This window comes from Scyliorhinus canicula, chromosome 9, assembly GCF_902713615.1.
Source record: "Scyliorhinus canicula chromosome 9, sScyCan1.1, whole genome shotgun sequence".
Taxonomy (NCBI): domain Eukaryota; kingdom Metazoa; phylum Chordata; class Chondrichthyes; order Carcharhiniformes; family Scyliorhinidae; genus Scyliorhinus; species Scyliorhinus canicula.
In genome coordinates, this window is record NC_052154.1 from 132106855 (window position 1) to 132132266 (window position 25412).

Here is a 25412-nt window from a genome sequence, read left to right on the forward strand (position 1 = left end):
GGAGGCCCCCAATTTGTTTTGTTACCTGGAATGTAAGGGGGTTGAATGGTTCAGTAAAAAGGTCGAGGGTATTTGCTGAGCTGATGTGGTGCTTTTTGCAGGAGAATCATTTGCGGGTCAGAGACCAGACACAGTTGCGGAAGGGGTGGGTGGGTCAAATTTCTCATTCAGGTTTTGATGGTAGGATCCAGGGCCCGACAGTTTTAGTTTAAAAAAAGGGTTCAATTTTCATTTGCCAAAATCTTGGTGCACCCTAATTGTAGACAGGTGATTATTAGTGGATCCTTGGCAGGTACCTCGGTGATCCTGGTTAATGTTTATACTCCAAATTGGGATGACATTGGTTTTATTAACATACTGCTAGCCTTCATTCCTGATTTGGACTGGCATCAGCAAATCTTGGAGGGGTAACTTAAATGTGCTCTGGATCCCAGGATAGATCGATCCAGGCCTAAATCTCTGACTCCATCAGGAGTGGCAATGGGGGGGGTTATTGGCTTTCATGGAGCAGATTGCAGGGGGTGGCGGGGGGGGGGGGGGGGGGGGGGGGGGTTGGTGGGCAGATCCGTGGTGTTATTTTGCACCCGAGGGATAAATACTTTTCTTTTTTCTCCCATGTCCACCAGGTATACTTACATCTTGACTTTTTATGTTTGGGGGGGGGGGGGGGGGGGGGGGGGGAGAGAGAGAGAGAGAGAGAGAGAGAGAGGCAGGAGGAGTTGGAATCCCCGTTGGGCCCCAAGAAATTATGAAATGCATTTGGTTAATGCAGACGGGTGAAGTTCCCGGCCATGGTGGATTCTCCATTGAGTTTTATAAGAAGTTTGCAGGACAATTGATCCGTCAAATCTTAGATATGTTTAATGACTCTATGTACTGGATTCGTTGCCCATTACACTTGTGCAGGCCTTTATTTCCCTGATCCTAAAGAAGGACAAGGATCCTACAGAATGTGGGTCATTTCGACCTTTTTTGCTTTTGAATGCAGATGCTAGATTACTCGCACAAGTGCTGGCGCTGCGGTTGGAGCCCTGCCTCCCAGAGGTGAATTCGGAAGATCAGACAGGCTTCGTCAAGGGTCGGCAATTGTCAGCCAATATATGTTGGTTATTAAACATTGTCCTTTTCCCCCTCTCCTGTGCCTGGATCAGAGGCGATTGTTTCCATGGATGCTGAAAAAGTGTTTGATAGGATAGAGTGGGGTATCTCATTGAGGTTCTTGGGAGATTTGGTTTTGGGCAAAAGTTCACTTCTTGGTTTTGTTTACTGTATAGGGCTCCCACTGCTAGTGCTCGCACAAATGCCTTGAACTGTGGCTATTTTCCGCTAAATCGGGGTACAAGGCAGGAATGTTCATTGTGTCCGCTTCTATTTGTTTTAGCAATTGAACCGCTGGCTGTATCATTAAGGTCTTCCAGTTAGTGGAAAGGGATAAATCGGGGAGGGAGGGAGCACAGGGTGCCCTTGTATGCAGATGATCTTCTTTATATTACAGACCCAGTATCCACTATGGATGAGATAAAGAAGCTACTGAGGAATTTTGGCTGTTTGCAAGAGGAAGTGGATGGGGGGATTCTGAGAGGAGGACAACGGACAAAGAGGGGGTCGGGCCGGACCTGGGGTAATGCTGGTGGCGGATAGGAGGGGCGGGAGGGGCGGGAAATGAGAGACCCATGATCAGAATGGTGATGTGAACATGAAGGGGTTAGAGGAACCGGTAATGAGAGCAAAAGTTTTTGCTCATTTGAAGAGTTTAAAGGCCGATATGGTGATGTTGCAAGAGACCCATCAGGGGGTGAAAGACCAGATGAGGCTTAGGAAGGATTGGGTGAGCCAAGTGTTTCATTCAAGGTTTGGTAGTAGGGCGTGAAGGGTGGCAATCTTGATGGGTAAGCGGGTGAGGTTCTAGATGGAGAGGCTGGTGGCACGGATCAGGGGGGCAGGTACGTGATCATAATGGGTGCACTGGAGGGGAGGTTGGTGGAGTTGGTAAACGTACATACCCCAAACTGAATGATGCATTGTTTGTGAAGAGAACATTGGCTGCCATTCTGAATCTGGATACGGATGCGTTCATTTTGGGGGATTGGAACACAGTGTTGGAGCCAAGGGTGGACAGGTCCCAGCCACACTCGCTGACCCCGTCGGGAGGATGGACGGGAGATGGGATTGGCTAGGCTCATGAGGGAATGGGGGGGTTAACCCGTGGAGATTTTTACATTTGAGGGACTGGGAGTATTCAATTTTTCCCCTGTTGCACAAGGTATTCTCTAGGATTGATTTTTTTTCATGGTGGGGAAGGTGCTGTTGGCTGGAGTTAAGAGGGCAGAGTGTTCGGCAATTGTGATCTTGGGCCACGGTCTGCATTGGATGGATATGGTACTGGAGAAGGGGGCAGTCCAGAGGTGGAGGATGGTTGTGGGGTTGTTGGCAGATTAGAGTTTCTGTGATAAGATAGGAAAGGTGATTGAGGACTAGAAGGAGTTAGTTGTGCAGTTGGTTGTACAGTTCCTAAATACTGGGAAGGGAAGTTATGAGACAGTCTATTAGGCAATAGATTCATAGAATTTACAGTACAGAAGGAGGCCATTCAGCCCATCCCGAATCTGCACCGGCCTGTGGAAAGAGCACCCTATCCAAGCCCATGCCTCCACCCTATCCCCACAGCCCGACGGACACTAAGGGGCAATTTGGTATGGCCAATCTACCTAACATCTTTGGATTGTGGGAAGAAACCAGAGCATCCGGAGGAAACCCACGCAGACACGGGGAGAAAGTGCAAACTCCACAGTCACCCGAGGCCGGAATTGAACCCGGGTCCCTGGAGCTGTGAGGCAGCAGTGATAACCACTGTGCCACCGTAAGCCAGTCAAATGTTGTAAAAATGTGTGAGTAAATAACACCTCTGTGCCAGGAATAGTTGCGGCACTGCATTGATATGAATACCAACAGAGTTCCACCCCATTGGGGTGGGTGAAGAGAAAACTAGGAGGGGCTCACATAAAAAATAAGCACGCCACATATTTAGTGTTTGCAATTTATGTTATGGACAGCCTGCTAATGGAATGTCACTTTCATTTTCCAGTGGGGGCAATTCCTGTCTCATGTAATTCATCAACCAGCTGCCATAAATCGGTTTAGTCTGAACTAAGCCTAACAGAAAAATTATCGTGGTGTGTTTCTGTTTCGATTTAAAGATGTCTAGCCTAGAGTATTTTTTTTGAAAATGTCATTGTGGATGAGGCTTCTACACAGGCCCCTGGACTGGCATTTAGCGTTCTTACACTGGCTGCAGAGGCCCAGTCTCATTCTTCTCATTAAACAGACGGTTCTTGAGATTTCAGCTTGCAGCCTCTTGCTCCGGCAAGTGTTTTGTGCTGAGCGGATGCGCCGCTAATCGCCTTTACGCTGCAGTGTCGAGTTACACACTGACGCATTCTCCGAGGTGCCTTTTGTGGGTGGAGACGAGCCTGAGCTCCAAGCGCCAATCATCCTCCCTTCACCCGCCACCATCTGCAAGCTGCCTCTCTCTGCGCCTCACGTCCTTCTCCAGTGATCCACATTTCCTGGAAAATCGTGAGCGAAGCAGATGATCACCGGCAGCCTCAACAATGGCAAGGAGGGCAAGTAAAAATTGGGCGGACGAGGAGATCAAAGGCCTGTTGTCCATCTGGAAAGATAAGTCCATCCAGAATCAGCTGGCCGGGGCGGTGAGGAACAAGGATGTATTCGTGAGGATCTCCAACAGCCTTAACGCCTTTGGGGTCAACCGGGACTGGAAGCAATGTCGAGCTAAAGTGAAGAACCTGAAGTACGAGTACAGGACCATGGTTAACCAGAGGAAATCCGGCAGGAGGTGCAAATCTATGCGCTTCTACAATGAAATAGACGCGGTGCTGGGCTGCCGACCTCTGCAGGCCAAAGGAGGTCCGGACGGAACAGACCTCAGTGTGGCGATCAAACAAGAAGAGGAAGAGAAATTGGAAAATGGCCCACCACAGGCCTCTCCAGCCTCGCAAAACGTCACAGGTAAACCTTTAATTCAGTGTCTGCCACAAGGAAATCAGAAATAACGGAGTGCTTTGATAAATGAGAAATAACACTTCTTCAACGTGAGCGGAATGAAAATCAAATGATTTATAAAATGTACAGAGCGTAATGTCCGAGAACTCAAAATATTGAATATGTTTTTCTGTGGGTTCGCTTTAGATGTCGAAGCTTTTGCTGCTCTCTTTCTCTTTGAAATACACCACTCCACAATCAGTACACACTGCAACAGCTTAAATACCAGATAACAAAGCTGTCAACAAAACTGCGGAGCTTTGAATTTATGATATTAAAATAAATGGAAGATTGTCATAATAAAGAAATTACCATAATCGTTGAAATAACGTTATAGTTTATATGTTTAATATTTCAGATACAGGATCGTGTCCTTTAATATTCATTGCACTTATCCATAAACTCATCAACTCTTTAACATCCAGAGCACAGCTTCCAGAATGGATGAGTTGGTTTTCTGATCACGTGTTCCCGTTGAGGAATGGTGTTTACAGGAAGCAATTGCAGGCCATTACCTGGTTTCCCATTTACTGAGCCGGGGAATTTTACTGTGTGAAAGTCGCCGCATAATCCAAGTTGTTAGTTTAAATGAACAGAAAATTGAGGACTGCTGAAGCTCTGGCGTCCCCATGCTCCCCAACAGTACAGCTCCATGCCATGAGCACCCCATGTTTTTGGTTTCCTTTAACATTCACAGCACCGACTCCAGCAGTCGTCATCATCTTTAACATTCACATCAGGTTTTAGAAGTCCCAGGTGTAAACTAATCAGCCTTTATCTCCCTCCAGCCAAATAAATGTCTGTTGGTTAGTTTTTGATCTGCATGCGCCTTCTATTCCTTTGATTATAATTGTGCCTCTTGACACTCATTAAGAATGATGAAAATTACTGCATTAAAAAAAAGTGCCCTTAGTTACATCGCACAAAAAATCTCATATAATGACTTTGTAATCCAGTGACTGCTACTGATCTACTTGGAAATATATTATTTAAATTTATGCATTGCTGTATAGTGTTTGGGGAATATATAATCCTAGAAATCTACAACATTAAGGAGGCTATTCCAACAAGTAGATATTCAGCCTAATCCCTGTTCCGAGCTCTTGGTCTGTAACTACTCCAAGTGTATATCCAAGCACTACTTAACTGTTATTAAAGTTTCTGCCTCAATGCTAGGCAGTGATTTCCAAATCCGCACTATCCTTGGGTGAAAAGAAATTCCCCTTGCATCCACCCTAGATCTCCACCTCATACCCTAAATCCATGCTTCCTGGTTTTGGACTCCTCGGCCAAAGGAGTAGGACCTTGGCATCCAGACATCTTATAATTTAATGCACTTCAATCAGGTCTCCCCTCAGCCTCCTATGTTTCATATCATGCACCATCCTGGCTTCATAGCATCCCTACAGTGCAGAAGGAGGCCATTCCTGCACATTAATTCTGCACTGATCCTCTGAAAGAGTACTCTACCCAGGTCAACTTCCCTGCTCTATCCCCGTAACTCCACCTAACCGTTGGACACTAAAGTGCAATTTAACATGGCCAATCCACCTAACTTTTATATCTTTGGACTGTGGGAGGAAACTGGAGCACCCAGAGGAAACCCATACAGACACAGGGAGAACATGCAAACGTGTAAAAATAAAATACGAACACTGAAAGGATTAAAGTTTCAGATGTACATCTACAGTTGGAATCCTTTAGTCTAGGCCTTCAGTCGGATCAGGTCTTGGCTTTCAGTCTATAATAGTTTTCATTGTAGATTCATCAGGATCTCAAGACTTCTCTACAGATTCATAACAGGCAGGCAAGAAGCGTTTTTGGAGAGAGAGCGAGAGCGCAACTCAGTTTCTTCTTCTCAGCATCCAGGACCTTCTCTCTTCTTTCTGGGTCCCCTGAAAACCCCCATCTGGCTGAACCCAATCACTGTCTGTTGCCAGACAGAATATGTCTTTGGCCAAATCATTGGCCACCAGCCAACCAATAAAACCAAATCTCTCCGATCTCTCAGGTACCATAAAGTCTGAGTTATTCTGCTCAAAATCTAAATCTTTCTAGCAAGTGTACTATTTTGCAACTTTTGAGTTCCTCACTTTTTTTTAAATTTAGAGTGCCCAATTCAATTTTTCCAATTAAGGGGCAATTTAGTGTGGCCAATCCACCTACCCTGCATATCTTTGGGTTGTGAGGGCGAAACACATGCAAACACGGGGAGAATGTGCAAACTCCACACGGGCAGTGACCCAGGGCCCGGATTGAACCTGAGGCCTCGGCGTCGTGAGGAAGCAGTGCTAACCACTGCACCACCGTGCTGCCCCCGAGTTCCTCACTTCTGCTTGACTTAAAGCTTACTACGTTCCTGTGAAGTAGAGCCCCAATAAATAACTTGGAGAGAGATGTGGGGGAAAACTAGGAAAAAAGCAGGTTTCACGTTATGAATCTTCATGAGAACAGTATAATATGTATGCTCCATGCTCAAACTACTGATCTCTATACCCTTGTTTATAATGATGAGGAGGATACATCTTGCCGTTAAAACTGGCTGAACACTGACACATTGTAAATCTTGACTCCCACAGCATGCTATGTCCAACCAGCTGTTGCCACCAGCAGAGATAAGGAAGAAGATGAAATTCCTCCTGAACCACAGTCTGGAGCAGACAGTGTTACAGGTATGCATAAACAATAATGATAGAAAGGCAAGGAATATATAGCAACATGTACCTAAACTAGTGGTTAATGCAAGTAATATTGTGAGCAGAGAGAACAGCAATAAGTAGGATTTCTGTGATTGTTTTCATACAATTGAAAATTGGAATCAACAATGGAAAATTGAAATTTACTCTTCCCTGTGACAGAATGCATAATCTGATACATCAGCTAGAAAGGTCAGCAATTCTCTTGGGATTAATTGCTGATTGACCAGCCAACCTTTTCTTTTTTTGTATTCCTTTATCAGAGTTACAAAGCTAAAGCTCAGAGCGGACAGGGGCAAACCTCTAATCCAGGTCCTGGTTTAGCTCACCAGGCTAAATCGCTGGCTTTTAAAGCAGACCAAGCAGGCCAGCAGCACGGTTCAATTCCCAGCCTCCCCGGACAGGTGCTGAAATGTGGCGACTAGGGGCTTTTCACAGTAACTTTATTGAAGCCTACTCGTGACAATAAGCAATTTTCATTTTTCATTTCATTTCATTTCCTGCTCCAAAAAACAATTCAATTCAAATTGAATACAATTCATGGTCCCCACAAGAGAGACATACCAGATCAAGGCATTACACCTGACCTCACGCTTAATCTTAGCCAGAAGGCCGAGAAGCAATACCAGCCAACCTTTCTAATTGCTGGAATGTAGAGGGACAGAATTGAAATGAAATGAAAATCGCTTATTGTCACAAGTAGGCTTCAAATGAAGTTACTGTAAAAACAGCCCCTCGTCGCCACATTCCGGCGCCTGTTCGGGGAGGCTGGAATGGGAATTGAACCCACGCTGCTGGCCTGCAACGGTCTGCATTAAAAGCCAGCTATTTAGCCCTGTGCTAAACCAGCCCCTCGTGGCTAGGGTTTTTCCATTCAATTGCAGGCCAATGCTTCATTGGGTAGTGAGCCTAGCTGAACGGAAGTGGAAAGCTTCCTATGTTCTGGAGAGCTGCATGGTTTTAGGTGGTTAAACTCTTGTAACCATGACAAGTCCTTAGAGGTCCCTTTGCTTTGGCTGTTGTAAACTTGTTCCTGAACTGTGATTGTTTCCCACACACAAATCACAAGGGTTAGTGCCCCAATAGGGATAGGGTGTGCATACCATATCAGGAAAGCAGAATCTCTACTTGTGAAAATTTATTGATAGTTTTGGAGACTCAAATCTGGCAATGGGTTTCTGCATCTGTGTGATAGGTGGGTGAGTGAAAAAGGAAGAATGATGGGATTCATTAAATTTAGTTCTTGATTCCCTGTTTTCACATCTTTGTTGAGGAAATGGTCAAAGCATAGACAAGTGTCGCTTGTTATCTTCACTAGTCTTAGTGTCTCCACTGCAGATAAATCCTTCTTTCCATTTTTCTTTTGGTGTCTTCTTAAGATGCTGACTTATGCTGGAGTGGCTCCGCCACTGTTACCTCATGAAAATGACCTCGAATGATTTGGGAACTGAGAGAAAGCATTCTGGTGGGGTGGTTGCCCAATGGAGACCCAATAGCCGAGCCAAAACCAATTCCCACTGACAAATCGCAAGCACTTTCTAACAGGAGTGTTTTTCATTGAATCCCTACGGTGCAGAAGGAAGCTATTTAGCCCATTGACTCTGCACCTACCCTTTGAAAGAGCACCCAACCTAGGCCCAAATCCCCATCCCATCCCCGTAATCCCATCAAGGGGCAATTTAGCATGGCTAATACACCTAACCTGCACATCTTTGGCCTGTGCTTGATTGCTTTTTGCTTGTGATAGTCTTGACGATCACCAATTGTATCTGCATACTAGATCTGTAATAGCATTGCTCACAGTTTGTGAGAGGGCTGGCTTAGAGAGATAATTATTGATCTGATCTTCATGGCTCCTTCATTTCTAGTTGGATTGTGATTGTTCCGACAAAGCACGGTATGAATAATATCACAAGCACTAGACTGTGACCTGGCGATGGAAGGGCCTAAGACTATCTTACCTCTTTTAAGTATTATTTATGCATTTTCTCCACTCGTTGACAATCCATAATGGTGAGGTGGCTCGGTGGCACTGTGGTTAGCACTGCTGTTTTATGGCGCCGAAGATGCGGGTTCAATCTTGGCCTTGGGTCACTGTCCGTGTGGAGTTTGCACATTCTCCCCGTGTCTGCGTGGGTCTCACCCCCACGACCCAAAGATGTGCAGAGTAGGTGGATTGGCCACGCTAAATTACCCCTTAATTGGAAAAAAAATGAATTGGGAACTTGAAATTTAAAAAAAAGACAACTCATAATGTTGTTCTTGCTGTTCAGCTGTTCCAGCCAGCCCTCTTGTCTTCCCCAGGCCAATCTTTCTCCTCAGAATTTGCCAATTAGCCAGCACTTCAGTTCTGAAAGAGTAATGAGCCAAGGACATGGATTCTAAACTAATTTAATTTAATTGTTTATTGCTTTATTGGGCCTATCAAAAGGCTCAGAGAAACTTTACATTCATTACAGTCCCAAAATGTTTACGTTTGTTAGATATATAAATTGATTTTTGCCATATAAAATAAGGTTGAACATGCAAGCAAAATATGAAATTGAAATCCAAAAGAGAAAAGACTTAATATTATTTAATATCTATGAGAAGGATGCAATGCACCATCCATGAGCTAAGGAAGTTATGGATGGTGTCAGATTGAAAGAAAAGGCTTGTAATGTTGCACAGATTTGTGGTAAGCCAGAAGGTTGGGAAAATTTTAGAAACCAACATAGGATGACTTAAAAAAAAAGGGTCAGAAATTAGAGTATGAGGGAAAACTAGCAAGAACAGAAAAACAGACAGTAAAACCTTTGACAAATATACAAAAATAAAAATAATGGCTAAGTGAGCATTGATGCCTGAGAGATTGAGACTGGGGAATTAATCATGGGAAACAAGGAAATGGCACAGACTTTGAACAAGTATTTTGTGGTAAATTATCCGACCAGGCCCACCGTGGAAATGGTAACCGGCGGGGTGAAAAATCTGACAGACTATTTGAAAGTCAATGACTGCTGGCGGGAATTTCCGGTCTCTGGATAGGGGCAATTGAAAAATCACCCCCTTTGTATCTGTCTTCACAATAGAAGACACAAAGGGTTTTCCAAGAATAGTGGAAAATCAAAAGGTAAAAGGGAGGGAGGAACTCAAAGCAATCATGACCATAAGAAAAGCTAAGGGAAAGCTAATGGGACTAAAGGCTGACCAGCCCCTGGATCTGGTGGCCTACATTCTAGGGTCTTGGAGGAAGTGGCTGTAGAGATAGTGAATGCATTGTTGTAATCTCCCACAAGTTTCCTAAATTTTGGAAAACGCCCAGGGGATTTGAAAACTAAAAATCTAACATCTCTAAAAAAGAAAGGAGGGAGACAGAAAGCAGGGAAAGGTATGCCAGTTGGCATTTGTTATTGGGAAATTGCTAGAATCCCTTATTAAGGAGGTAAGAGCAGGACATTAAAAAAACCATAATACAATCAGGCAAAATCAACATGGTTTTGTGAAAGAGAAATTATATTTGACAGATTTATTGGAGTTATGTGAGGATGGAGCAAGCAGGTTTAATAGAGGAGAACCAGTGGATGTAATGTATTCGGATTTCCAAAAGGCATTTGATAAGGTGTCACATAAAATCAGAGCTCAAGGTGTTGAGAGTGATTTCAAAATTTCTATATTCATTCACAGGGGGTGCGATCGAATGGCCACACTGTGCCGGAAAAGCAGCTCAGCGCACGCAGCATGGCAGTTCATAGTCGGAGACCCCGCTCCCAGGATCTACCCGGCTTGCTGTGCCTCATGGGATTCAACATAATCTCGTGAGATGTTGCAATGTGGATGGGATTATTTTATAGCAAATCTACATATTAGACAGAGACAGTTAGTCTCACTCTTATGTGCAGATTCCTAAGGTACCTGAGTCTTTGGGACTCAATCCCTTTGCCTCAGAGGCCTTGGCGAACATCATAAGGCCATAAGACATAGGAGCAGAATTAGGCCACTTGGCCCACCGAGTGTGCTCCACCATTCAATCATGGCTGATATTTTCTCATCCCCATTCTCCTGCCTTCTCCCCAGTTCGTACAGATCTCCACAAATGGGGACCAGACGGAACGGCACTTGTGGGGTTCCCCAAGGGGATCTGAGGTCCCCCGCTGCATGCCCTTTGGGCAGGGTGGTGCCCTGGCACTGTCAGCACCATTCTGGCACCCTGGCACTGCCACATGGGTGCCACTCTGGCACTGCTATGGGACCCAGGTGGCAGTGCCAGCTAGCATGGAAACTGAAAAGGTGTCAAGCTGCCATTTTATGCATGCGAACGGGCCGGGTTGCTTGGCGTGGGTGTTGGGGAGATTTGGGGGCGCAATTGGGCCCTCCCATATTGCGTTCTGGCTGGGGTGGGTGGGGGAGGAGGAGGTTGGAAATTGTTTTGGGGCCTCAGATATCAGGATCTCTCACTACAATGGGGAGTTCCGGCGAGTGGAGCTCCCCACTGTACAAAACGGGGCAATATGGGGCCTCAGCCGCACGTTCCCTGTTCAGACCCCTTAGTCAAAGCGAATCACGTTGAATAGTCATGTGTTTCTCGGCACTGAGTGCCGGGAAACAGGCGGCTATACATGCTCGCTAGGGGACTTTGTTTCTTTTTGGAAAAATCACCCCAGCATGTGGGCATCTCTGTCTAGCCCAATATTTATCCATCAACCTTCATTCCCTTGAGAATGTGGTGGTGAGCTGCCTTCTTGAACTGCTTCAAGCAGTTCCCTGTGGTGTAAGTATGCTCAGTGCTGTTAGGCAGAGAGTTCCAGATATTGACCCAGCGACAGTGAAGGAACAGTGATATATTTCCAAGTCAAGATGGTTGGGTCATTGATATAGTCAAGACCAAATTTGATAGATTTTTGAACTACATGGGAGTCGAGGTTATGGGGGCAGGCAGGAGTTGACATCACAATCTGATCAGCCATTTTCTAATTAGATGATGGAGCAGGCTCAAGGGGCCGAATGGCCTACTCTAGCACCTATTTCTTATTGTCTTATTTTGGGCTTGGAACATGAAATTGAGGCTCAGAATATGAAATGTAATCCTTATTGGGAGCAGATTAGAAATTGCCATTTGTACCAGAGGCTCAGGATGTGGTGTAACACAAATTCGATAAAGGGTTAAGAACCGTTTGTAATTTCCCATGAGGCACTTTTAGGTGAAGTGTTGTTGAATGTGTTGACATCTAATGGAACTCATTGTATGGTGTGATTTATAATGAAACTGGTTCATCTGAACGTTATTGAGGCCGAATGGGAAACATTTGGTTGAGTCCGTTGCGTTCAAATGGGACTGATACAAATTATTGTTGTTATTTACTTATTTTCTTGATTCCTAATGTAGCAGAAACAGAAGGCCCAGTAGAAGAGGAGATGATTAGCACAGCCTCGGAGGCCCCTGCTGCAACAAGCAGAAAAAGGACTGAAGATGAACATGGTGTGTATCTGAGCAAAGATGCCATAATTATGTTAAGTATGAGCTAGATAATTAAATAATTATTGTTTACAAATCCATTACATTTATGCCATACAAATGCCAGGCAATGACCATCCCCAACGAAGGACATTCTTTTTTTTTTAAATAATTTTTATTGAAAGAGTTTTTCCATACAAACATTTACCCCTACTAATTTTTAAATTATTTACAACACAATCCCTCTAGGCAAATGTCCCTCCCTCGCCCGCCCTCTCGCACGCACCAGTCCTCCCCCCCCCCCCCCCCCCCCCCAGGCAACCTTAACAAACAAGGCAGCCTACAGTTTCAGACATGAGCAGCGAGCAGACTTGCCCGCGTTACAGTCGTGCATGTCCCCCCACGACCCTTGCTGCCCCCCCCTCCCCTCCCCCCCCCTCCCTCCCCCCCCCTCCCCTCCCCCCCTCCCTCCCCCCCTCCCTCCCCCCCTCCCTCCCCCCCCCTCCCCTCCCCCCCTCCCTCCCCCCCCCTCCCCTCCCCCCCTCCCTCCCCCCCTCCCTCCCCCTCCCTCCCTCCCCCCCCCTCCCCCCCCCCCCCCGGGTTGCTGCTGCCACGACCCCGAACGTCTATCTCTGATCTAAAAAGTCAAGGAAAGGTTGCCACCGCCTGGCGAATCCTGTACCGACCCTCTCAGGGCAAATTTGATCCTTTCTAGCTGAATATAGCTAGCCATATCGTTAATCCAAGTTTCAACGCTTGGAGGCCTCGCGTCCTTCCATTGAATTAATATCCTTCGTCGAGCCACTAGGGACGCAAAGGCCAGTATTCCGGCCTCCCTAGCCTCCTGTACCCCCGGTTCTACCCCGACCCCAAAGATCGCAAGCCCCCATCCTGGTTTGACCCTGGACCCCACCACCTTCGACACCGTCCTTGCCACCCCCCTCCAGAACCCTTCCAGCACCGGACATGCCCAGAACATATGCACATGGTTCGCTGGGCTTCCCAGACATCTGACACACCTGTCCTCACCCCCAAAGAACCGGCTCATCCTTGTCCCCGTCATGTGAGCTCTATGCAGCACCTTAAATTGAATGAGGCTCAGTCTCGCACACGAGGAGGAAGAGTTGACCTTCTCCAGTGCATCCGCCCACGTCCCGTCTTCTATCTGCTCTCCCAGCTCCCCTTCCCACTTGGCTTTCAGCTCCTCCCCTGATGCTGCTTCCGCCTCCTGCATTATCTTGTAGATGTCTGATATCTTCCCCCCTCCGACCCAGACCCCCGAGAGCACCCTATCACTCGCCCCCTTACTGGGGAGCAGGGGAAACCCCTCCACCTGCCGCCTAGCAAATGCCTTCACTTGTAAATATCTGAACATGTTTCCCGGGGGGAGCTCAAACTTCTCCTCCAGCCCTCCCAGGCTCGCAAACCTCCCCTCGATAAACAGGTCCTTCAGCTGCCGTATGCCCACCCTGTACCAGCTCTGAAATCCCCCGTCGATGTTCCCCGGGATGAATCTATGGTTCCCTCTTATTGGCGCCGCCAACAGACCTCCCATTTCCCCCCTATGTCGCCTCCACTGCCCCCATATCTTGAGGGTGGCCGCCACCACTGGGCTCGTGGTGTACCTCGTGGGGGGGAGCGGCCATGGTGCCGTTACTAGGGCCCCCAGGCTTGTGTTGCCACAGGACGCCCTCTCCATTCGTTTCCAAGCTGCCCCCTCCCCTTCCATCATCCACTTGCGCACCATTGACACATTTGCCGCCCAGTAGTACCCCGAGAGATTGGGCAGTGCCAGCCCTCCACTGTCCCTACTCCGCTCCAAAAAGACCCTCCTCACCCTTGGGGTGCCATGCGCCCACACGTAGCTCATGATGCTACTCGTCACCTTTTTGAAGAAGGCCCTAGGGAGGAAGATGGGCAAGCACTGAAATAAAAACAAGAACCTTGGGAGGACCGTCATTTTGATTGACTGCACCCTCCCCGCCAGCGACAACGGTACCATGTCCCACCTCTTAAATTCCTCCTCCATCTGTTCCACCAGCCTGGAAAAGTTCAACTTGTGGAGGGTCCCCCAGTTCCTTGCCACCTGCACCCCTAAGTACCTAAAGCTCTTTCCTGCTCGCTTGAAGGGGAGTCTCCCAATACCCTCTCCCTGGTCCCCCGGGTATATCACAAAAACCTCGCTTTTGCCCAAATTTAGTTTGTACCCCGAAAAGTCCCCAAACTCTGCTAATAGTTCCATTATCTCCGGCATTCCCCCTTCTGGGTCTGCCACGTACAGCAGTAGATCATCCGCATACAGCGATACTCGATGTTCCTCCCCTCCCCTAGTCAGTCCTCTCCACCCCCCTGAACCCCTCAGTGCCATCGCCAACGGTTCAATCGCCAGTGCGAAAAGTAGGGGGGATAGGGGACATCCCTGCCTGGTCCCTCGGTGGAGCCCGAAATACTCCGACCTCCTCCCGTTTGTCACTACACTCGCCGTCGGGGCCGAGTAGAGCAACTTCACCCACTTAATAAACCCTTCCCCAAACCCAAACCGTTCCAACGTCTCCCACAGGTACTCCCACTCCACCCTATCGAATGCCTTCTCCGCGTCCAGCGCTACCACTATCTCAGCCTCCCCCTCCACTGCCGGCATCATAATTACATTCAGCAGTCTCCGCACGTTCGTGTTGAGCTGCCGCCCCTTCACGAACCCCGTCTGGTCCTCATGGATTACCCCTGGCACACAATCCTCTATTCTAGCTGCCAGGATCTTTGCCAGCAACTTGGCATCCACGTTCAGAAGCGAGATAGGCCTGTAGGACCCGCACTGCACGGGGTCTTTATCCCGCTTCAATATCAGGGAGATCAGAGCCTGCGACATTGTCGGGGGCAGAACCCCCCCCTCTCGCGCCTCATTAAAGGCTCGTACCAGTACCGGTCCCACCAAGTCCACATTTTTCTTATAGAATTCCACCGGGAACCCATCTGGCCCCGGCGCCTTCCCCGCTTGCATCTGACCTATTCCCTTGACTAGCTCCTCTAGCCCTATTGGCGCCCCCAGCCCTTCTACCAGCCCCTCCTGGACCCTTGGGAACCTCAATTTGTTTAGGAAGTCCTCCATTCCCCCTCTCCTCGTCGGCGGCTCAGACCGATACAACTCCTTGTAAAAATCCCTGAAGACCCCGTTCACTTCTTGCCCCTTCTGCACTACCTTCCCGCCCCTCTCCTTCACTCCCCCAATCTCCCTAGCCGCATCTCGTTTGCGAAGCTGGTGTGCCAGCATCCTGCTCGCCTTTTCCCCATACTCATAGACCGCGCCCTGTGCCCTTCTCCACTGCGTCTCTGCCTTCCTGGTGGTCAGCAGGTCGAACTTGACCTGCAGGCTGCGCCGTTCTCCCAGCAGCCCCTCCCCTGGTGCCTCCGCATATCTCCTATCCACTTCCAATAGCTCCCCCACCAGCCTCTCCCTCTCCTGCCTCTCCTTTCTTTCTCTGTGCGCCCTTATGGAGATCAGCTCTCCCCTGATCACTGCCTTCAGGGCCTCCCAGACCATCCCCACCTGCACCTCACCCGTGTCATTCAAGTCCAGATAGCTCTCAATGCTCTTCCGGACCCTTTTACACACCTCGTCGTCCGCTAACAGCCCCACATCCAGCCGCCACAGCGGGCGCTGGTCCCGCGCCTCCCCCATTTCCACATCCACCCAATGCGGTGCATGATCAGAGATCGCAATGGCCGAGTACTCAGCTTCCCGTACCCTCGGGATCAGCCCCCTGCTCAACACGAAGAAATCGATTCTGGAGTACACTCTATGGACGTGGGAGAAAAAGGAATACTCCCTCGCCCTCGGCCTACCAAACCTCCATGGGTCTACTCCTCCCATCTGCTCCATGTACCCCCTCAGCACTTCTGCCGCTGCCGGCCTCCTATTGGTCCTGGAGCTCGATCTGTCTAGCCCGGGGTCCAGCACTGTGTTAAAGTCCCCCCCCATGATCAAGCCCCCTGCCTCCAGTCCCGGAATGAGGCCCAATAGGCGCCTCATAAAACCCGCGTCATCCCAGTTCGGGGCATATACGTTGACCATCACCACTTTCTCCCCCTGCAGCTTACCCTTCACCATCACATACCTACCCTCCTTATCCGCCACCACCTCCTCCGCCACGAACGACACCCTCTTTCCCACCAGAATCGCCACCCCCCGGTTCTTTGCGTCCAATCCAGAGTGGAACACCTGTCCCACCCACCCCCTTCTCAGGCGAACCTGGTCCACTACCTTCAAATGGGTCTCCTGTAACATTGCTACATCAGCCTTCAGTCCCTTCAGGTGTGAGAATACCCTTGATCTCTTGACCGGCCCATTCAACCCCCTCACGTTCCAAGTGATCAGCCGGGTCGCGGGACGACCCGCCCCCTTCCCCTGCCGATTAGCCATGTCCTGTTCCCTGCTCGCCCCGGGTCGACCCTCCCCTTCTGACCCGCTCCCCATGACGATGTCCCCCTCCCCCCACCTCTCCAGTCCTCCACTTCCCGTTTCTGGTCTTTTCAGCAGCAACCCGGTGTCCCTCCCTAACCCCCCTCCCCCCCCCCCAGGCTAGGACCCCTCCTAGCCGCGATGTACCCTCCATCGTACTCCCGTAAGTCAGCTGGTTCACGCTGACCCGGCTGCTCCTGCCACACTCCGACTCCCCCCGGCTCGGGGGGGGGGCCTCCCCCCCCTTGCCACTCCTCCCTGGCCCCGCTCCAGCGCGGGAAAGGTCGCCATTGCTAGCCACGCCCCGCACCCCTCCCCTCCCCCCTCCTCTGCCCCCCGCCCGGGGAAAACAGAGGAAAGCCCGCGCTTTCGCCCTGCCACACCCCACCCCACCATCTTCAGTTCCACCCCCGTCCCCGTCCATGCCTGTAAAAGAACCCCCCCTAGGAGCCCATATCCCCGATCTGCTCTCCCCCCCGTCCCACCTCCCCAACTTAACATTATAAATAACAGATAAATAACAAATAACAATGTACTTAACAGTCGCCCTCTACCAAACAGCATAAATAACCATAAATAACCATGAATAACCACAATAACAATAACTAAGGGAAGTTGGCAAAGGGGGAAAAAACATCAGAAGAAAAACCACAGCAAGAGTTCAAAATCCAAACAAAGAATTCAGCTGAAAGTACCCGAGCGGCTACGGCCGCCAAGTATCCCCTGGGTCTAATTCGAGTCCAGTTTCTCTTCCTGTACAAAGGCCCACGCCTCCTCTGGGGACTCAAAATAGTGGTGTTGGTTCCTGTAGGTGACCCACAAGCGCGCTGGCTGCAGCATTCCGAACCTGATCCGTTTTGCATGTAGCACCGCCTTCGTCCGGTTGTACCGGGCCCGCCGCTTTGCCACCTCCGCACTCCAGTCCTGGTAGACCCTCACCGTCGAATTCTCCCACTTGCTGCTCCTTTCCCTCTTGGCCCACTCCAGCACTCTCTCACGTTCGCTGAGTCGCTGGAACCGCACCAGCACCGCCCTCGGGGGCTCATTTGCTCTTGGCCTCCTAGCCATGACCCTGTAGGCCTCTTCCAGCTCCAGGGGCGAAGGGACGGCCCCTGCCCCCATCAGGGAGCTCAGCATTTCTGCTACATATCCCGGGAGGTCTGACCCCTCCAGGCCTTCTGCCAGGCCCAAGATCCTCAGGTTCTTCCGCCTCATTCGGGTATCCAGCTCCTCAAAACGGCTCTGCCATTTCAGGTGGAGTGCCTCGTGCACCTCTACCTTTCCCACGAGGACCGTGGCCTCCTCCTCCCTCACAGTCATCTCCTGTTGCAGCTCCCGAATCGACGCCTCTTGGGTCGCCTGGGCTCCCATCAGCCTGGTGGTCGTCGCATTCATTGACTCCAAGAGCTCCATTTTCAGCTCCGTAAAGAAGCGCAGGAGAGCGGCCTGCTGCTCCTCCGCCCATTTCCTCCATTCCTCGGGTGCGCCACCGGCCGCCATTTTGGTCTTCTTCCCCCGCTTTTTTTTGGGAGCTGCTGTTGCTTTCTTTACCACCCCACTCCGGGTACCGACCATAAAGTTGGTCTGGTTCTCTTCAGGGAGCCTTCCCCCACCGGGATTTGTCCTTACAGCGCCGTTGGGGCCCTCCAATCGGCCCGAAAACACCTTTGTAGCAGGAGCAGCCAAACGTGCGACTTAGCTGGTCATAGCCGCAACCGGAAGTCCCAACGAAGGACATTCTAACCATATCCCTTTGATATTCAATGGCATTACCATGGCTGAATCCACCACTATCAGTATCCTGGGGGTTACCATTGACCAGAAACTGGACTAGACCTGCCATTTAAATACTGTGGCTACAAAAGCGGGCCAGAGACTGTGCTGAGTATATCACCTCCTGACTCCCCAAAGCCTGTACAGTATCTAGAAAGCAAAAGTCAGGAGTGTGATGGAATATTCTCTACTTGCCTGGATGAGTGCAGCTCCAACAACACTCAAGAAGCTCAATATCATCCAGAACAAAGCAATCTCCTTGATTGGCATCCCACCCACCACATTCAATATTCACTCTCTTCCCTACTGTTGCACAGTGGCAGCAGTGTGTACTATGTACAAGATGCAATGCAGAAACTCATCAAGGCTCCTTCATCAGCCCCTTCCAAACCTGTGACCCCTGCCACCTAGAAGGACAAGGGCAGCAGATACATGGGAAGACTGCAAATTGCCTTCCAAGCAACACAACCCTGACTTGGAGCTTTGTTCCCCTTCCTTCATTGTCGCTGGGTCAAAATCCTGGAACTTCCTTCCAAGCAGTACTGTGAACTTCAGCAGTTCAAGAAGGCTGCTCACCTCTACCTTTTCATGGACAATTAGGCATGGGTAATAATGCTGGCCTAGCCAGTAATGTTCACATCCTGTGAAAGGATAAAGAAAATGTTAACTGTTGGTACTAATTTAATAACCTGTTGACAGTAACTGTTAAGGCTCACATTAAGAATAGCTGCAGGATTGAACGAGCTGGAAGCGTAGTGTGGGCTGGAGCAGGGAGAAATGTTTAGATACGTGCAGGTTCGAGATTTTGCCAGCAAGGAGATACAGAGCTTCCCCGAGGAACCGGCCTCCACATTGCTGGAGGAGGTGCTGATGACAAGGGGGCTGGAGAAGCTGGTAGTGTCAGCGGTGTATGGAGCTATTTTAGACGAGGATAAGGCACCACTGGAAGGGATCAAAGCAAAGTGGGAGCAAGAGTTGGGAGAGGTTATAGAGGAGGGGGGCTGGTGTGAGGTGCTCTGGAGAGTGAATGCCTCCATCTTGTGCGGGGGCTGATACAGCTGAAGGTGGTATATAGAGCACACCTCACGAGGGCGAGGATGAGCCGATTCTTTGAAGGAGTAGAAGATGTGTGTGAGCGTTGCGGGGTGGGGGCTAATCACGTTCATATGTTTTGGTCCTGTCCAAAGCTAGAGGATTACTGGAAGGAGGTTTTTAGGGTAATTTCCAAGGTGGTGCATGTGAAACTGGACCTGGGTCTCCGGGAGGCCATATTCGGGGTGTCGAACCAGCCAGCGTTGGAAACAGGTGCGGAGGCAGATATCGTTGCCTTCGCCTCGTGATCGCCTGAAGGCGGATCCTGCTGGGATGGAGAGCAGCCTCTACACCCTGTGCCCTTGCATGGCGGGGGGACCTGTTGGAATTCTTGACATTTGAGAAGGTTAAGTTTGAACTGAGGGGAAGCTCAGAGGGGTTCTACAAGTCATGGGCATTATTTATTGTGCACTTTCAAGAACTGGATAACATCGAACATTAGTTGGGGGGTGGGTGGGAGGGTTGGGGGGAGGGGGGCTGTGTATATTAAGAATGACTATGGGTAATCCCTGATTCCTTTTTGTCATTTGTTTATGTAAACATGCGGGCTGATGTTTGGGGTTTGGTGGGAGGATGGGATCGTTGTTATTGATATGCGGATTGACATATCTGTTGCTGATTATTGTTTATTGTTGGTGGGTGTAAATTCGGGAGAAAATGTGAAAAAGGAGAATAAAAATATTTTTTAAAAAAAGAATAGCTGCTTTGGTGAATAGCTGATACCTTATTTTACTACAAGGAAATGGCGCATATAGAATTTTAGAATAGTTCTAGCACTGAAGAAGGCCATTTGGTCCTTAGTTTCCATGCTGTTCCCTTGCAGGAGCAACTCCCCTTCTGCCACTCTCCCAATTTTCTTTTATACAGGAGTAAAAGCTGTTTAAAAAATAACAGAAGAGAGTAACTAACAAGAGCACTGGGCAAAACATAGGCTTGCACTGGTACATCAAGTGTTGCCTGTAGTTCTGTGAAAGCACTCTTGCCTGTCAGTCAACCATTTTCTGGGTTCACGACTCACTCCAGAGATCTGAGCACAGGTCCTGGGCTGATAGTCCAGTACAGACCTGAGGGAGTATTTTGGGTGACAAGTTAAACAGAAATACCAGCTTACCTCACAGGTGAACTTAACATATCCCATGACACTATCTGAAGATGAGCAGGGGCCCCACTGTTCTGGCCAATTTTAATCTGCAACCAACTTTACAAAAACAGATTATCTGGTAATAATCATATTGCTTATGGAAGTTTCCTGTGTGCAAATTGGCTGTCTCACATTCTACATTTTTTTTGTTGTAAATTTAGAGTACCCAATTATTTTTTTCCAATTAAGGTGCAATTCAGTGTGGCCAATCCACCTACTCTGCACATCTTTGGGCTGTGGGGGTGAGACCCATGCAGACACTGGGAGAATGTGCAAACTCCACCCGGACAGTGACCCGGGGCCGGGATCGAACCTGGGTCCTCAGCGCCATCAGGCAACACTGTAACCACTGCATCACCATGCAACCCCTACATTATAACTGACTAGGCTTCGAGTACATTCAATTGGCTGTAAAGCACTTTGAAATGCCCTTGATTTTGAAAGGCACTATGTAATCGTCTTTTTTTTGTAATCCCAAATCATTTAATCATATCTCACTTAACTATCCTCTTTTGAAAACATCTAGAATGCTCGGTGCCAAAGAAAAGGATGAAGTTGAAGAAAGGAACCGTGTTTCAGAGACACATTGACACCATTATCAACACCTTCATGGACTATCAGAGGAAAGCTGAAGAAAGGTTCTACAAATGGGAGGAAGAGAGGCGGAGAGAGGAGCGTGAGCATGAGCTGCGGATTATCCAGTTGTTGCTCGATCATTCCAGATCCTCAATGATTCAAACACCTCAGACACCAGATTACCTGAGATCACTGCACAGCCAGAACACCCACATGTTTACACCTCCTCCCTCAAACAATTAATAGTTAGGATCTTTTTAATTGTGTAAATTACTTGCTGTTAATGGTGCTCTATTGTGACATGCTATGTTAGCCAGGAGCAGTTAAATTGCTGTTTCCCAGATTTACCCCCACCCGCATTGCCAGCTTCTTCAGGATCCAAGTTTAAACAGGAAGAGAAAGTGGAAGGATGGTGAATGGGTTAATTGAAAGAAAAGCTCCCCAGTGATTCAGTTGCACTACCTGCTGCCTAAAACAAACCTCATAGATCCCAAGTTTCATTCATAAGCAGTGCTGTGTTAGCTGATTTCAGTGTAGGGGTGTTATAATTGACCTTTCCAGGCTTGACTAGCAACCAGAAATCAGCCATAGTTCTCTCTCCATATCATGATGCTGCCTAGCTGTGTGTGCGTGTATGTGTTGGACAAGGACAAGATTGGGCTTGAATGTAATGTCCCTCCCCTTAGATTTGAAAAGCTTGTTGCCATTTGTTGCTTAGCCTCACAGGTGAACCACTTTTCTCAGTACCAGAAGCTCCAAGCACCGTGGAACTGTATCCCAGCAAATCCAGAGAGGAGGGGATATTTATTGAGGAAACAAACAATGGATAGTTAGGTTGACAGCATCTGAAAGAGCAAGGTTTGGGATACATTTTGGGTACATTTTTCTCAGGATCTGCTCCCGTGATGAAAAGTCTCACTTGGAATGCTTGTCTTCTTAGATGCTGATTGACTGTTTATACACTCCCACTATTTCCCGTTATTCTTTACAAAGTTCTTGGCCAGGTTTCTCCAAAAATCCGGCTAAGTGTTGACGCCGGAGTAAACACCGGAGTGTTTCACGCCGGCATCAACGGGCCTCTTGGCTCGGCGATTCCGTGGCCCACAGGGGGGCCAGCACGGTGCCAGAGTGCTCCGCACTGTTCCAGCTGCCGTACACGGCCCTCCACTGCTGGCCGTGGGTCCGTCCGTGCGCGCGGCGGCCGCTTCCGTGCCGGTGCCACACAACATGGCGGAGCCACACAGCGGGCCGGCGTGGAAGAAGGTAGGCCCCCCCCAGATCATGCACGCCCGCCGATCGGTGGCCCCCGATCAAGTCTCCGCTCGCCTGGCCGTCTTGGAGGCCCCACCCTGGAGACTGATCCCCAGCCTCCACCAGGACGGCCACTGCAGTCCTCTTCAGAACTCCTCTGCGGTACTCTTCAGAAAAGATGCGGATTGTGAGTGTCCCAGTTTTGATTTGCTGCTGTGTACTGAGTACACCTAATTCACCTGTGGCAGTTAGGGGACAGTTAGCCTCACTGTCACTGGGTTAGGAGAAAACAATCATCCCAGACCCTTTCATTTGCTTACCAGAGATCACTGGATAGTATATATGTGTTCGGAGAGAACAGGATCGAGTTTAACTTTGATGGTTCTCGAGTTGAATCACCTGCCCATGCGGGTTAGTATAGTCTGTTGTATGAAGTACAATACTGACACCACAGAACCATCCTCCTACAAGAGTCAATGGAGGGAGGAAAGCTGAATGAGGAAAAAAAAGTGTTCAAGATTTTTTTTAATGGATCAAATAAAATTGTTCACTGTATTATAATAGCATCATTTGACCATGTCTCCAAACACTGGTAATGGATGAAAAGTGTCATGAGTGGGCGAAGCTCTCTTTCACTTGTATTTTCGGATAAAGCTTGAACATGTTCCCTTATATTAGGAGGAAACAACTTCCAAAGTCTGATGAAAAAACATGAAAATTACAGGACACTGTACTGAAATCTTGTATAATGGCACGCTATGATACAGTAACTATCCTAACAATGCAATACAGGATCCAGCCTTGTAAAATTATATCTGTCATTTGATGCTGTGTCAGTGAGTTTTCTTCGTCAGAATGCTTGTATCACTCTTTTTTCCTGTGACTCAAGTAATGAAAACAGCAAAAGCAACAGTCTTGCGTTTCACTGAAAAATTAATCAAATGTTTGTTACCTGTAAGCAGATTCACATGATTGCTGGCTGATAGATTTCTTCAGTCAATTTACTTTATGACATAGTCACTTCCCTTGTTTACACAGCACTGATTTACTTAAATATATTTAAGTTATAATATTAATCCTTGCATTTATTGAATCAAAGCGGCTCATTGTGCATGAAGTAGAGTGATTTAGGAAAATGTAGAAAACTACTGCAGCACTCTGCATCCCACTAATAGCAGTAAAATGAATTGGATTATTCTATTTTTGGAAGTATTAGATGAGAGAACAATATTGGCCAGAACACCAAGAAGAATTCCCTGCTTATCTGAACCACTGGACACACAGGCAGGTTCTTGTACTTGCAGCTCATGCAAAAGACAGAACTTTCAATAAATAATGCAGTATCGGGTTGTTTGCATAGATTATGCACACAAATCCTACTGGGGTTGAATACAACATTCCCTGAGCCAGAGGGTGCCAGACACTTTGCCAAGCCTCCTTGATTAACCCATACACATTTGTTTGATGCACCAGTACTCATAACATGGCTCCGTCCGTCAAATTGCTATTCCAATCTCTGCTTTCGTAGTTCAGTAGCTCTGGAAATTTGAGCAGAGATTCAGAGACAGCGAATGTTTTAATAAAGGAAAATAAAAACACGGAGTTCTTTTACGGTTGGTTAGTAGAATGGTCTTTGAGCAAGTTGTTAAAGATATTTTTAAATTTATGCATGATTCCTTAATCTTCAACCAGTCTTGTATGCTAGATTTATTTTAATCCAGTTAAATCATAAGTGAACCATTAATAAAATGGTCATTAATAATAAACTGGGCCGGAGTGACTCGCGCCCGTTTTCTGGAGGGCGTGGGGACATAGCCCCATTATTGGAGAATCCCGGCCCTGAACTTTTAAGACTACTAACACTTTGATATTTTGTTGTACTGTCCATCATCCAGGATATGTGACATTTCTTGGGTGTTCCAATAGTATGCTGCACAATTTTGACTGTGTCTCTGGACATTGTTTCATTCAGCTGGAGAACAGATCCATGTTCTCCTATGGGTGAGGAGGAGTGAGAACAATCTCTACCAAAAACTGATTCTTAGATGTTATAAAATAATGTCTGTATCTGGGTGGCAGTGGAGAAGAAGCATGCGGTTTCCACCAGTATATTTGGGACCTTCCCTGTCTGGTGGATGCTGCAAAGAATAGAGTATCTGGTAGATAGAAATAACAAGGGGGCAGCACAGTGAGTTAGCACTGCAGCCTCACGGTACCGAGGTCCCAGGTTCAAACCCGGCTCTGGATCACTGTCCGTGTGGAGTTTGCACATTCTCCCTGTGTTTGCGTGGGTTTCGCCCCCACAACCCAAAGATGTGCAGAGATTTTTAAAAATTCTTTATCAAACAAACTAACTCGTTAAAGAATCTTTTTGATTAACTGCCCTGTGCGTTCTGCTCACATGTGTAGGTAGATTGGCCACGCTAAAAATTGCCCCTTAATTGGAAAAATGAATTGGGTACTTTAAATTTATATAAAAAAAGAAATAACAACATTGTGATTTAGGTACGTTTTTAAAATTTTTTAATTAGATTTTATGTTTCAATCATTACATTTGTTGTGTTTACTTATGAGCAGTCATTTGTAAATTTGTTTTCCAGGTGACACCCTTATATGTCAATTAAAAATGGCTTTTCTAATATAATAAACTGTAATTGAAAATACAGAAAAATGTGTCATTTGAAACATGGAAGTCTGGCAATATCTGGTCTGAGAGGATACAGGGAAAGATCCCACAAAAGGTTAATAGCAGCTGCAAAGAGCAGGATTATAAAATGCAGATTCTTTCTCACAAGCAGGTTTGGCAAACACATAGGTTTCATGTGGTAAGCTAAAACAAATGGCTCACACCTTCATTGAAAGTAACTATCTCAGGAAGCATTTGGAAAAGCATGGATGAGAGTTTCAATTGAATTAAGTGATGAATGT

General features: G+C 47.9%; 1 protein-coding gene across 1 annotated transcript; it reads left to right on the forward strand.

Annotated features, from left to right (window-relative positions):
- Positions 1–3135: 3135 nt before the first annotated feature.
- LOC119971704 lies at positions 3136–24150 on the forward strand. Its single transcript, XM_038807613.1, has 4 exons — positions 3136–4029; positions 6642–6734; positions 12124–12216; positions 21184–24150. Exons 1-4 carry the CDS (start codon positions 3612–3614, stop codon positions 21474–21476), a joined length of 897 nt encoding a protein of 298 aa, XP_038663541.1. The 5' UTR covers positions 3136–3611; the 3' UTR covers positions 21477–24150.
- Positions 24151–25412: the final 1262 nt, after the last annotated feature.